This window comes from Varroa jacobsoni, unplaced genomic scaffold, assembly GCF_002532875.2.
Source record: "Varroa jacobsoni isolate VJ856 unplaced genomic scaffold, vjacob_1.0 scaffold_1090, whole genome shotgun sequence".
Classification (NCBI taxonomy): Eukaryota; Metazoa; Arthropoda; class Arachnida; order Mesostigmata; family Varroidae; genus Varroa; species Varroa jacobsoni.
In genome coordinates, this window is record NW_019213992.1 from 78,480 (window position 1) to 91,217 (window position 12,738).

The following is a 12,738-nucleotide window of genomic DNA, read 5'->3' on the forward strand; positions in this document are numbered from 1 at the left end:
TTCACGCTTCGGGGATCCTGCAATACCTCCAGCCAACAACACATAGTTTTTAGCTCCGCTGGTTCCGCTCTCCATAGCACGCACCGCTCAGAAGCAAAGAAGCGTATTAGGCAGTGACAAGAGGCTAATGTAACATTCATGAGATGGGAGCGCTGCTGTGGTGCTGTTCTTTAGGCTGTTTGTCTCTCGAGGCCAAAACAGTGGTGGTGACTATGGTCCTGCTGAAAATAGGACAAATAACGAGAATTGATCTGCAGTATTCTAGGTTTTTGAGCTTCCGAGTATAAAAATACTCGGATTAGTACCGGTAGAGCAGAAAGAGGGGCAGGGCCTGATCGGGCGACAGTGACCACAACATAGTACTCTAGCCAATCGAGAAGGCAGGAAGGCTAGATAACAATTGTTGTCGGACGATCGGGCCAAGTGCTATTAGAAACCTTAAAATAGTAGGAGAAGTCAAGAGGAGGCAAATAGCAATGTACGCAGCAGAGCTAGATCATGACATAGACAAGCGGACGTACAATCGGGGTCATAGTATCGAAATAAATGAGAATACATGCGTGTGCCGTTGAAGTAACGCGAACAAGAGCTAATATTACTATTATTATGAAGTTCACCGATTTTTGGGAAATGGCGGAGCGTTGGCTGAGAAACCAACTCGGGATCCCGAATCGATGCATCAAAGTTCTACTCACTACGTTACCTCTACGAAGGGCTTCGACAACAAGATTTAATAACAACAATAAAATAGCCACCCGATGCCTATGCCAAATGACTACCGTTCCAATCTTAAATACCCGTCCAATGTAAAATGTTTTTTTGGTGGTATATACCATATTTTGATGTTGCGATTCGGGTTAGTTCAGTTAAAATTGTTAAGTATTAAGCCTCTACATTATGGAATAGACCTCATGGAGTGATAATTTGTTATTAAGTGCTAAGAAGTGTTAGCTTCCGAAATAACTTCGAATGACCTAATAACTGTGTTATTTAGATATTGTTTGCTGCGTAACGTTGTATAATGATAATTTCAATTAATTAATTATCTATTTTCCGTAGGAACTTAGCTTTTTGTTGCACTTTTTGTTACAGAGACGTGTACGTAAGAGATCGTCGGTATACTTAACCGTAATATTAATTTCTTTATAACGTTTGCCCTGCAATGTCATTATTTCCCTTATAATTTCCTATATATACACACCATATATCCCTACAGACAACCTAAATATTAGCGGTATTAACGTTCTACATAAGCTACTCTACTAGCTGAAATCAACGTGCCGTAATTCTCATGTAAAAGTTTTTGTTTTACTTACTTAATTTCAACCAACCAGATTAAAAACTTAATTATATTTAGCTATCTGGTGCGGTCCTGTTAATAGAGATAACTGAAACTCCGCTCGATAACTTCTTGTGCAACTTTCGTTAAGAATCTCAGTGCACTGAAACGCCAAGCTATAGAGACAATAATAATTGCTAAGCATAGTTTTCGCCAATTGAAGAAAGTTGTGGGTATCAAATGCAGCACCTGCGCGACGGACCACAAGTCTCAGTTAAACAAAAGGCATGGAGTGCACGGATAGCACCTATTAGGCATCGCCAGATTCCATGATTGCCAATCAGGCCAAGGAAAATCTAATGGACCGTGCGCTTACCTCGGTATCCGATACGCTTTGTCTTCAGCCAGGTGTTAACAGAGATTCAACCGATGGCTAGTATACCTTAATGAGGAGCGAGATACGCTGAACAATTGATACAAGCCGAACACAAGTCCTAAGCCCTATGTTTAGCTACACATATATACATATATAGCTAAGCTGGTCCGGCTACATACATTAAATGTATAGTTAGCTTAGTACATCTACAGCTGTAACCTACCTTATATTTGTAGCTTCTTCAGAGTTCTGTCAGTAATCGTGCCAGTTAGTTATCATGCAAACGCAGATTGAACCCCCAACAACAACGCGCCGCACCCAGCACAACTCGAAATAACCCTCCTAAATAAAGCATCCGTGAACAAGGTTCCCTTCATGATTGCTGGGCTCCCCGCAGTTCCTCGGAGATCAGCCACGCGCTAGAACAAACGCACGGAGAATTCTAATCAGCCAGTCAATTCTCGTTCGTCTAAGATCAGACTGTTCTGCGCTCCCGACTCCGGCCCCCGCTCCCTTTCTTCTTCACTCGGGCCTAGGTAGCCGTGTGACAGATAAGCAAAGAACAAGCAAATTAAAATACATTTCTGCATCAGCTAGCAAGGTGCCCAGCATGAAAGGAAAAGCTTGATAGCAGACAAGTGGATGGGCCACTGGGATTTGCAGTGATTGGATTGTCAGACAGGTGAAATGCGGCCATCTGCCTTCTGTCAAGCCAATACGATGAAGAGCTACGCCAGCGTTATAAAGGTTATCATGATGATTTAACATATTGTTAGGCTACTTTCGGAAAAAACCCAGCCCAATTGCTAACGCACAAATAATTCAGGCCTTCCTGCCAATAATTTTTACTTTATTATTTACAAAACAGCCTTCGTACTACAATAGTACTTCGGCTTACGTGTGAATATATCTCATTCAGGATTTTTTTTCGCGCAATTTCTATGCGCAGGCCATATTCATTTTTAACATTAATATTCTTCTACTACACATCTTACATTGTTGTGACGATACGGTAATTGTTGTGTATCATCAGGAAATTATTGCTATTGTACTCTAATAATCTGTAGCTGTATTGAGATAATAACGATACTATTAACAACAAACATTCGTCTGTCTTGAAAATAGCACAACAAATTATTAATTCGGCTTTTGCCTGTTTATTGGCCTGTTAAGCTAATTTTTAACAGTAACGAGAAGAGGACCTAATCAGATCCGTACTTTCTTCTAGCGTCTATTGTTTGTGGATTCGTGCTAACCGGCTTTGCAATAGACGTAAACAGCGAACCCCTTTGTAGAAAACAAGCACCGCCAGAGACCATAAACTTCATTACATTTCTCATATTTTACGATCCCCTAAACTAGCCAGTTTACAGCAAAAGTTTGATATCAGAATTACCTTACATAAAACTACTATACTATTATTCTACTATACTGCCTACCTACCTACCTACCTACCTACCTAAACAATAGCCGTAAAAGAGTAGGATAGACACACTTTGAGATCTAAGTTACAGTACAACTATTGCAACATAACCCGCATAACTGTCTGGGCGCCATTTCTTTAGGCTGTGGCGGAAGAACCAATTCGGCCTATGACCTACATGATGCTAAATCTAGAAATGAACGATACCTTTATGTAAACAATGAAAAACTAGTAGCTAATATGCGGTAACTGCACTCAGCTTATTCACTTCGAACTACTGTAAACGCGTACAAATAACTTTTCCATGTTTGCCGAAACAACTTTCCGAATGCGTAACTGTCCTATCTAGGTCGTCCTTTTTTAATAGCAATACCGTAAACAATGTATCGTCAACAAAAAGGACAGACGTAACCTTAAATTTAACCTAAAACGAAAAAAATGGACGAATCTGTTACGCTGCATCGAAAAACGTACGTTTTGGAAAAACTCCCGCGTAAATGTGCACGAACGCTTCAATTAGAAACCTATAATTTCCTATTGTAGAGAGGGAGAGAAGCTTTTCGCTTTCAATTATTTCTATAACACGCTACGTTGGGCTCAAAAACGTTTGTTCTGTTACATGATCTCGTTCGAAACCAACCGGGACTGCTTGAAAATTTTAATATATTTTTCTTCAAAAGCACGAATCATATTTGGGCGTAGGTGTTGTATCTTGGGTGTGGTGTCCGCGCGCTCCCGGTGGAACGCCGAGGACCCAGCTTAGTGACCTGTTTTCTGGTTAGAGCTGCTTTTTTTCAGTGTTTTCGTAAAGGATTAAACTTTAGTGAGAAACCCGTCAAGTATCTTGTTAAGTTTGCTGGTAACTTGTTGTATGTCGTACTTTAACAGCTGAAGAGATTCACTCTCTTTTCCGATCTCATTATCGAGCTGTTCCAGTTGTTCCTGTAGAGGAGACAAGGCTTCTTCAGCACGGCTAGAATCGAACAACGAGAGCTTGAGTTAGTATCGGCATTTACGTAGGTACGACGCGACGACCGACTAGAATAGGGGTACAGGGTAAAAATGACCTAAAAAGCGACTTATTCCTTTGATTGATTTGCCAAAATGTATGGTCTATTCGCTTAGATCGCAGCCGGTCATCTACTCAGAGTTTACGCCGATGGTTTGTTATGCATTGGCAAAACAATACGATTACTCAATTTCAAGCTGTTTACATCATTAACAGTCATATTGACGGTAGGCAAATATGTTCTCGCAGGACATGTCGAACTGCTGAATCGCTTGAAACAATGCCAATTGGACTAGTGTCGACATTTCAACAAAATTTACACGAGTGGTGCGCCACTGATCGACGCCAATCGTTTTGCCACAGATTAAGAAAGACCTGGAAATTGCCACGCTGGCCTCTCAGTCATTCTTAATATACTATTTCTATTAATTTATTGTTATTAAATAATAACAATATCCTCTATCTGAGCAAAGTCTGTCAGGCGTGACCATATCAAACAGACAATAGTACACCTGCGAACAATGTCATCTTTGCGGAGACGTAAGATTAAGTAGGCAATGTCTGAGTATCTGTTGTATTTTTACAATTTGGTGTATACCAAATAAGATCACCAAAAAGCCTTCTATCCGAAAGCTATATCCTTTCCCGTCCATTGTGATATGTACAGTTCTAAACTGTCACCAGTAAACAATCATTTCTCGAGCTATATTATATAGATATACATATAACAATAGGCTTTGTAGAAGCTGTACGTCTGCTACAGTATAAAAGCGTACGGTATACATGAACAGTAAAGACGTATGGTCTCAAACGCTTGCCTCATCTGGCGACGAAATTCTCTGTTGCACCGGTGGTGTTCTTCTTTCCAGCCGCTGAGTTCCGTAAGCATCGAGTCGAGGTCTTCATATAGTAGGTCTAACAAACGACCCATCGGAAGTGCGCCTCGGGAGACGCCTTGAATGTGCTCGCGAATTCGTTCAATTGTATTGAAATCCCTCGCGGAATATGCACTCTCCTGGTTTATTTGTTTACAACACAGGGTGGGCAAATGTTGATTCATTCATCTGTTTTCTGACTAAGGCAGTTTTTATAATCGCAAGTTGAATTATCTAAAAGTTGGGCTTTTTAAGTGTTATTTTTTTTTACTTTTAAGTGTTAGATGAGTTTGAATTTAGAGCTTCCTGGGCCAGACAGAGAATTGCGACTTAGTAAACTGAACAAATCTTCTTCTCTACTTTTACTGTCATCATTTATCTGCTGAGTGACAATAATTATTCTGCTATAAAACATAAGTAAATTGAATTAATGCATCATTCGATGAACCTTAGCTATTAGTCAGCGTACTACCAACATCATCAGTACATTGCCAGGTCCTGCCTGCCTCTAATTTATAAGCCGCACACAATGTGCACTTTGTCGTCGCATACAAATCATTGATTCGACCCTCGCGAACACTTACTTCCGGGACATGGAAACAATTTCAATCATCTTAATTACATATCAATTAATTGAATAGGCCAATTCTATTTTTTTGCTGTCAACTGGCATAGTTATCAATTACTAACCTTGACAAGTGGACTCTGAATTCGGCTTCCCGATCCACTACCGCCCCTGTCCAACTGTTCTTTAGTCTCCAGGAGCTGCTTGACTAGCACCCCTTCTGGTTCTTCAGCAGCGGCTTCGTCAGGGGCCGTGGGGACACCGTCATGAAGTTCACTAATGCCATCTTCTTCATTTATCTGCACGTTGAAGAAAGTCAGCGAAATGATCATCATTTGCACAAGCTAACCGAAACTTCAAAATATATTTATCATTATGCTATGTATAAAAATGGTAAAATTTTTATTTGATTTCTAACTTATACTACAGTATGCTTAAATAGAAAATCTCGAGTTCGCGAGAGGCGGTTCTCTTGATCACAAGCTCTACCTATCAAGATATCGCACTCCTACCATACTCCTCCTATCTTAGCAGTTGACCACGTTTCTGCTTATTTCTCCCCTTTAATCTCCCAATTTCTATACACAACTTAAATAACAAGTGTTTTGAGCTTGCTATTCAATGCTGCCTTTAAGTATTTCGTCGGACGCCTGGCTCCTTTTCCACAGGAGGAACGTGTGTTTACACTTGGTTTCGGACCTTGACCACAGCACGCCCTCGCGGACTCCTAGAGCAATCTCTGACTCACACGTGTCGCAGTGATACCACTCAGAGGCACAAGAAGTACCCACCTGTACAAAAGTATCGTCTTCCTCTTTGTCTTCCTTTGTGGGGGCGTCGACGATAACATTGGCCAAAGCCCGCGCCGTCGTTGGCCGAACGGTCGGTTCTTCGCCGAGGCCCTCAGCCCCACTACCTCGAAGAGAGGAGAGTGGCCTTCGCCGAGAGGTACCCGGCCGGGCAGAACGCAACAGAGCTCTAGCCGCTGCCAGATCGTTCTCGGTTGGCGCAGGAGCGTCATTAGGTACGTCGTTCTCATCGGCAGTTATGGGACTGTTAGCGTTCGAAATCGCTAATGGCTCCGGAAGGTCGCCGTTTTCAGCTGCACAACCCGCGTGACCTTCGCCCAGTAATTCGCCGCCAACGCTTGCCAGAGTGGGAGGTCGTGGCTCGTGCTTAATTTCGATTGAATTGTCCTCACTCTGAAAAAGGGGCAACGATGATGATGATGATGATGATCACGGTGTTTATATAAGTCAAACACAGGCTCATTTAGACGGGCAGACCAGTAGACATTTCATTTGATAATAAACGTATCCTTAAAAACACCATAAAACGTTGTATTAGTTGTTATTTAGAAAACAACAAAAAAAAGAAGTTTCATTTTTTCGCCATGCCTTTATAACATACGGAGATGATTATAATTTCGTCTGACAGAATTTATTATAAGAAGTAATTGTTCCATTGTTTATAGAACAGGAATAAAACTTTAGGTACATACACCAACTTCGGGTAAACGTAAGATCAGCCAGAATAACCAAGTATATCCCGTAGTTACTCACCTTGAGCTCGTTTTTTTCTGCTTCTAAGTTGTCGCTCATAAGGCAGTTATTACCTGCGCGTCCGTCAGGCATCAGTGGCCGTTCGTGCTGGTTCTCGAGGGGATCATCCGAGGCTTCTGAAGGTCGAGGGGATTTCTTGCGGTGGCTAGATGAAGATCTCTTTCGACTACTTTTTGAGCTACTACTTTTGTCTTTCGTGGACGAATCCTTTGTGTCAGCATCTACTTTTGAGCTATCTTTGTCTCTGGATTGTCGACTGGAGTCGTCATGTTTTGATTTTTCTCTTCCAGGTTCCATGGCACTTTTATCCTTGGATCTCGTCAACTGCAAATACGGCTTACGTTAAACGAGAAGGCGTAAAATGTTGGCTGTGGCAAGCACGGTTCATGAGTAGACTGAGTTTTGCTTTTTATAGACAGAGTATGCATTTTGCCATTATACTTTAATCCACGATGGCCCGTACTTCCTACGACAACATATAAACTTAATTTTAATTAGCGGTGAAATCAAAACTGTATTTCTTTTACATACCGTACTTTGAGACTGTATTTGTTTCATGGGGTATTTAGCTATATTTTTTGGGATTAAATATATATTGTATTGCGGACGGCTTAAAGGTTTGGCCAAATAAGGAATATTTTTCTCGAAAACGTTGCGCTTTAAAGTAGGTCGAAGCTGTTAACAGTTCGTGCAGTGCCTCATAGTCTACGGAAAAACCCATATGGCAATACGCTTTGTAACCCACACTCTTTCTCTGTATGATGAAGTCGGTTGTGTCTCCATTGCGTTATTCGGTAGGAAATAAACGGAGGGACGTGCGGCGACGTAAACATTTCAAAAATCACCTTTTCTTTTTTTTCTTTTTTAATACTGCCGACGCTTCCACTGGCGTTTAAGGTGCCGCGATTTTTGGCCTTGTTGTCACGTTCCCTGTTTGGTTTCTCGCCAGCGAGCACCCGCCGAACAGCGTCTTTGGTGTCGTTGTTCTTCTGGACAACCTTTGCCAAGGTCTGTAAAAGCTCGTTGGTTTTCTCAGGCTCGTGTCCAGCAACAATCTTCGATGGTCTAACTGAAAGAGAGGCGCCACTAGCAAACACTGAAATACGGTATAAAAAGAATGATGACTAAGTCAAATACGAGAAATTGTTAGGTATTCTAAATTCTTATAGGTATAAATACGTAGGTCCTTTACCTACGAAGGCCATCGGATGGGCCAAATAAAAGATAGATCCTTCGTATATAGCAGCAAAGAACCGTTAGTTACTTATCTACGAACATTTGTCTCTTACTAGAAATTTTGGTAACAATAGATCTGTATTACTGATATTCTACATTGTCAAGCTACAAAAAAGCATTCGCTCAGGCGCAAGAAAATTTCTTTATTATATGCGTATCTTTATTTCTAAGACATTTGTGGTAATCACAAAAGTTACTTTAGGCGAACGAAATAAGGTAAATTATTGATTTTGTTTTCGTGGAAGTAGGTCGAAGATGCTTTATTCATGTTTTCATAGAAATACGTAGAAGAGTTTTTGGTCTTTTTCCTAATTCAACTTGAAGATGCACAGTGGTTAGCAATAATTAGTTAGCTGTAACTTACCAACAGCGTCAATAATCTTTTGAAGAAAGCTTACTTTCGCCTCTTTTTCCTGCAACGAAAAAAATCCGATTGCAAATGTAATTCTATCACTTGGACTAAAACAGAAAAGTAGAACTCTCAGATAAACAATAAAAAAGAACACATTAAGTGTTTTCTTTATGAATTGGAAAATGTTTAAATTTAACAATGAAACGTTAATTTTTTTAAAATTTTATTGTATTAAATCAAAAAACAATTTCAAATTTTGGGATAATGATGACGTATTGTCATTAATAGCCGGTGAGGTGTATTTTTTGGTCGAATTTAATTCAAAATAATATTTACAATGTATTTCGCAGATCTCAATCGCATTTAATCAAATAGCTTCTATCGATCGCGTTTCAAATCATGGGCAAAAGCAAAATAACCAAAAAAATGTAAGTGATTTTCTGTCAGAAATCATTTTAGCCTATTCATGACCCTTTCAGGCTACCTTGACATTTTCCGAGTTGAGTTCCTCGGCTTGGTAGAGTCCCTCGAATGCCTTTGTAGTTCTGATCACCTGTAATTAAAACAGTTGTGTCGTACCCTTAACAGCCTATCAAAGACATAGAGGAAAATTCTATATGATGTAGAACATATGTCTGTGGACGATTCATCAAACGTAGACGTAGCACTAAGTCTTTACACAATAATACATGTTTCCCCAGTAACATACCCAAACTACTTACATTGTGGACTATGTCGTGTAGGAACCTGAACGGAGGTTTTTTGAGTAGTTTTTCCGTAAGTTGCGGCTTTTTGATTATGGCACCGAGTAGCTCCTGGGTCTTTTTCACCGTTCGTACACTTACTTCATCAGCCATCGTTACTCGAGCGCTGTTCTCAATCTGCTTGTCAAAAGTCTAGGCAACAACCATGAACGTCAAGATAGAGAAATTTTTTAAAAAGTTAAGTTTTTGTAGTTATTATCTACATACATATGGCCTGAAATAGTATTGAAATAAGACGAACATTTTCCGTAGATAACTCAAACAGCTGTTTCAACAAACAAATATATTAATCCATAGGCGTAGTAAATATCTATTGAATGACAGTCGCCCTTCCACGTAGGATATTCGCATTCACATTAACATCTATATAAAATTCTACGTATTAACTATATAGTAACAGTCTGAATTGTTATTACTCAGAAACGTCCTGCACTAAACCATTGACAAATGTGAGTAGATCATAGCAACGCTTAACAGTAAAGTCGAACGAAAAGCTTCTCCATTTATCCGGGTTACGAGGTGTAGTCCTTGTCCATGGGAAAATAATGAGTGTCATTTCAGTAAAAGTGGTATAAAGATGGTTCTGAGCGGCTTTGCGAAATAACACGCGTGAAAGCAAAAGCTATAATTGTCACTAAAAATTGAAAATAATTTAAATCGATCTGACGATTTTGGGCTTAACTTACTAAATAGCCAATCACTTTAGACTATTTTTAACGTAGTAATTGTTGTATAAGGTTAAGCTTTAGAAATGCACGTTTTTTTATCACCGTTTGCATACTGTGAACGTCTAAAAAACAACCTTCAAACAATCTGCGGGATGTATTCACTCCATCCACATCTAATTTTAAACAGTTTTACACCAAACCTGGTCAAAGTACGTTGCGCAATGGTAAAAAATATTACATTGTAGTATTAACTTATACGCCTACAATTTATTGCTTATTCGATAAAATTGTGTAACTATACGTTAAGGGAATACAATTTTCTACTGCGTGAAACGACCCAACGCAGTGACAGTAACCCGGCGTGAGTTCGGCGAAATGTTATTTATTGTCTGTGAACGAGTCGATCCGTTGCCATGGTATCCATTGTCGGCATGGATGAAGCAGAGTATAGTTTACTCTATGAGTTGTAGCCCGGGAGGTGTCGGCGCGAAAAGCAATGCAGCAGAACAGCCAACGTTTGTCAATCTACAATTGACAGGCCTATGCTTTACGCGGCTCTTTTTTTGAATTGCTAAAATCGAACCCTTAGCTAGCAGTTCTGAACGAACTAAGGGTAAATAACGACTATTGACTCGCCGTCTCTGTTAGATGCCAGACAACTGCAAAGTCATTCGTTAGTTTAATGTGTATGTATATGTAATAAATATCTATCAAGTGATTGTCAATAGACTTTTGCTTCACCTGATGTAAAAAATAATAAAAAGTAAGCAATTATCTAAATATCTATGCACGCACAATAAATTACATCAGCGCTAAATATAATTGGCTATTGGGAGCACATAACACAACTTGATACAACGATGGACATGGCTCAACGCATCGGAATTACCTCAGAAAGAGATGGCTAGCTTTCTTTGATTTGCTTTAACTGTGTGTTGGCCTTATAAATTCAAATTGCTAGCTTCGTAGAGAACATTTTTAATTCACTTTGATCAAGCTAGAAGCTGTTAAACGATGGGAAGCAATTAAGAAAATAATAAGCCGAAGCAGAAAGCTGCGTCAGATCAATGTTAAAATGTTACTGATGTATGCCGTGTCGCGCGTTTTAAACATATGATACCGGAAACACGCTGCGTGCAGCAATGCCCAATACCGGAATCCAAATGTAAAATTCAAAATATCGATTAGCTATCAAGTACCAACCTAAGATCGGTACGAAAGGAAATGAGACAAGCAAGAGCAATAAAAAAACAACACACTTTTGTCTAAGTAGAAATTCTCGTATAAATAATATAAGATATTGCTTTTTATTAGTCCATGAACAAATTTGTAACCTAACTGTGAAGCGAATTAAGATTACCTTTTATTGTTACTTGTTGATACAATGTTAAGTAAAATTTCTAAAAAAAAATTTCTATCGGTGATGTGCTGTGATTCCACACGCGAAGATCCGTGCTTTTCTACAACACTGCTTCAAAAGTCATCAACAGATCAATCGATTGCACTAAAAAATTCATTGATGTCATAAAAGCGTTATTCTACTAAATTTCAGCTTTTTGCTCTAGTGTAACCAAATGTAGTGAAATTATTTTCCATAAATACTTGATGATGAGTCAAACTGTCGTTCAGTAGACTTTCATATTAATTCTGATAACTTGAAACTATATATTAAAGTAAAGATGGTATTTTTTAAACCACTAGATATATAACGTGATATTGTGCCTGCCAATCCGCTAGGTTTGTAGTCTAATAAATGTTTAGACTTTTATGTCTAAACAGTACTACAGTTAAGTATTGCTTCGGGCGGCTGGCCTCTCCGCCCGATTTTGAATCTACGTGTCTATAAGTTAGTAAGCAAACATGCCACCACCATCATTGCAATAGGTTTGTGTTTTATCAGCAAGTTATATCCGCTCTCTATAAGACAGAAATCAGGCAAATTAAAAGATGGGAGTTAGTGTGACCCTATTGTGAGCATAATTCACTATTATTATACCCAATTGTTGATTTCCTGTTGACAAACACATCGAACAATAAGCTGACATTTCATATGTCCTTACTTAAAATAGCTAAAAAAAAAAAGTAATAAATAAAAAAATTTGTTCTAGACATTACCAATCATATACGTTATAAATTAATTCGAATAGTTTATCGAATAGAACATTTGAATTATTCATAACGAAATAATCGGAACATTTGTTAATGCACTAAAAATTAACGAAAATTTCTATCGAAAGTAAACTATTCATTCAAAAATTTGGCATTTAACTTCTATATAAATAGTAAAAATAAACAAAGAATAATAATAAAGCTCTTGCTGTTTTTCTAAGCAGTGCGAGTGAATAGGTACCGTGAATCAGTATAAATTATTAGCCAACGAAATATATTTTAATCGTACCACATCGACCCATTTAAAAGGTGTCTTCTTAGAGACCTTCTCACTCAACAGAATGTTGGCACACACCAAGTGCCCATTTGGAGCGGACCAACTAGCTTATATGGGTAGCACCTGAGCACGCCTATTTCATTGTGCTTTCATTTTATTTTTGGTCTTTGTTAGTAAGCGTGTAATTGAGCTGTATTCATGGTTCAATATTGCAGGTTAAACATAATCGTAAATATGAAAATT

At 39.0% G+C, this 12,738-nt stretch overlaps 1 protein-coding gene across 4 annotated transcripts; it reads right to left on the reverse strand.

The window, feature by feature from the left end:
* Positions 1-2,488: 2,488 nt before the first annotated feature.
* Positions 2,489-12,624, reverse strand: IFT54 (intraflagellar transport 54). 4 transcript variants are annotated; one of them, XM_022844012.2, is made up of 10 exons: positions 10,424-12,624; positions 9,400-9,573; positions 9,162-9,230; positions 8,690-8,738; positions 7,935-8,185; positions 7,090-7,413; positions 6,319-6,729; positions 5,653-5,826; positions 4,906-5,102; positions 2,489-4,051 (listed from the first exon to the last, which is right to left on the reverse strand). In XM_022844012.2, exons 2-10 carry the CDS (start codon positions 9,532-9,534, stop codon positions 3,892-3,894), a joined length of 1,770 nt encoding a protein of 589 aa, XP_022699747.1. In that variant the 5' UTR covers positions 9,535-9,573; positions 10,424-12,624; the 3' UTR covers positions 2,489-3,891. The 4 variants fall into 4 exon arrangements, with proteins under 4 accessions (XP_022699747.1, XP_022699745.1, XP_022699748.1 ...); XM_022844010.2 differs by having other exon boundaries at positions 10,310-12,624; XM_022844013.2 differs by having other exon boundaries at positions 7,935-8,158; positions 10,244-12,624.
* Positions 12,625-12,738: the final 114 nt, after the last annotated feature.

Excerpts from the sequence above, each read along its gene's own strand:
- IFT54 (XM_022844012.2), bottom strand. The coding sequence starts at position 9,534 with ATGGCTGATGAAGTAAGTGTACGAACGGTGAAAAAGACCCAGGAGCTA. Across the intron at positions 6,730-7,089 it reads CAGAAAAAAACGAGCTCAAG|AGTGAGGACAATTCAATCGA; the intron begins GTGAGTAACTAC and ends CCCCTTTTTCAG. Across the intron at positions 4,052-4,905 it reads GAATTTCGTCGCCAGATGAG|CCGTGCTGAAGAAGCCTTGT; the intron begins GCAAGCGTTTGA and ends GTTCGATTCTAG.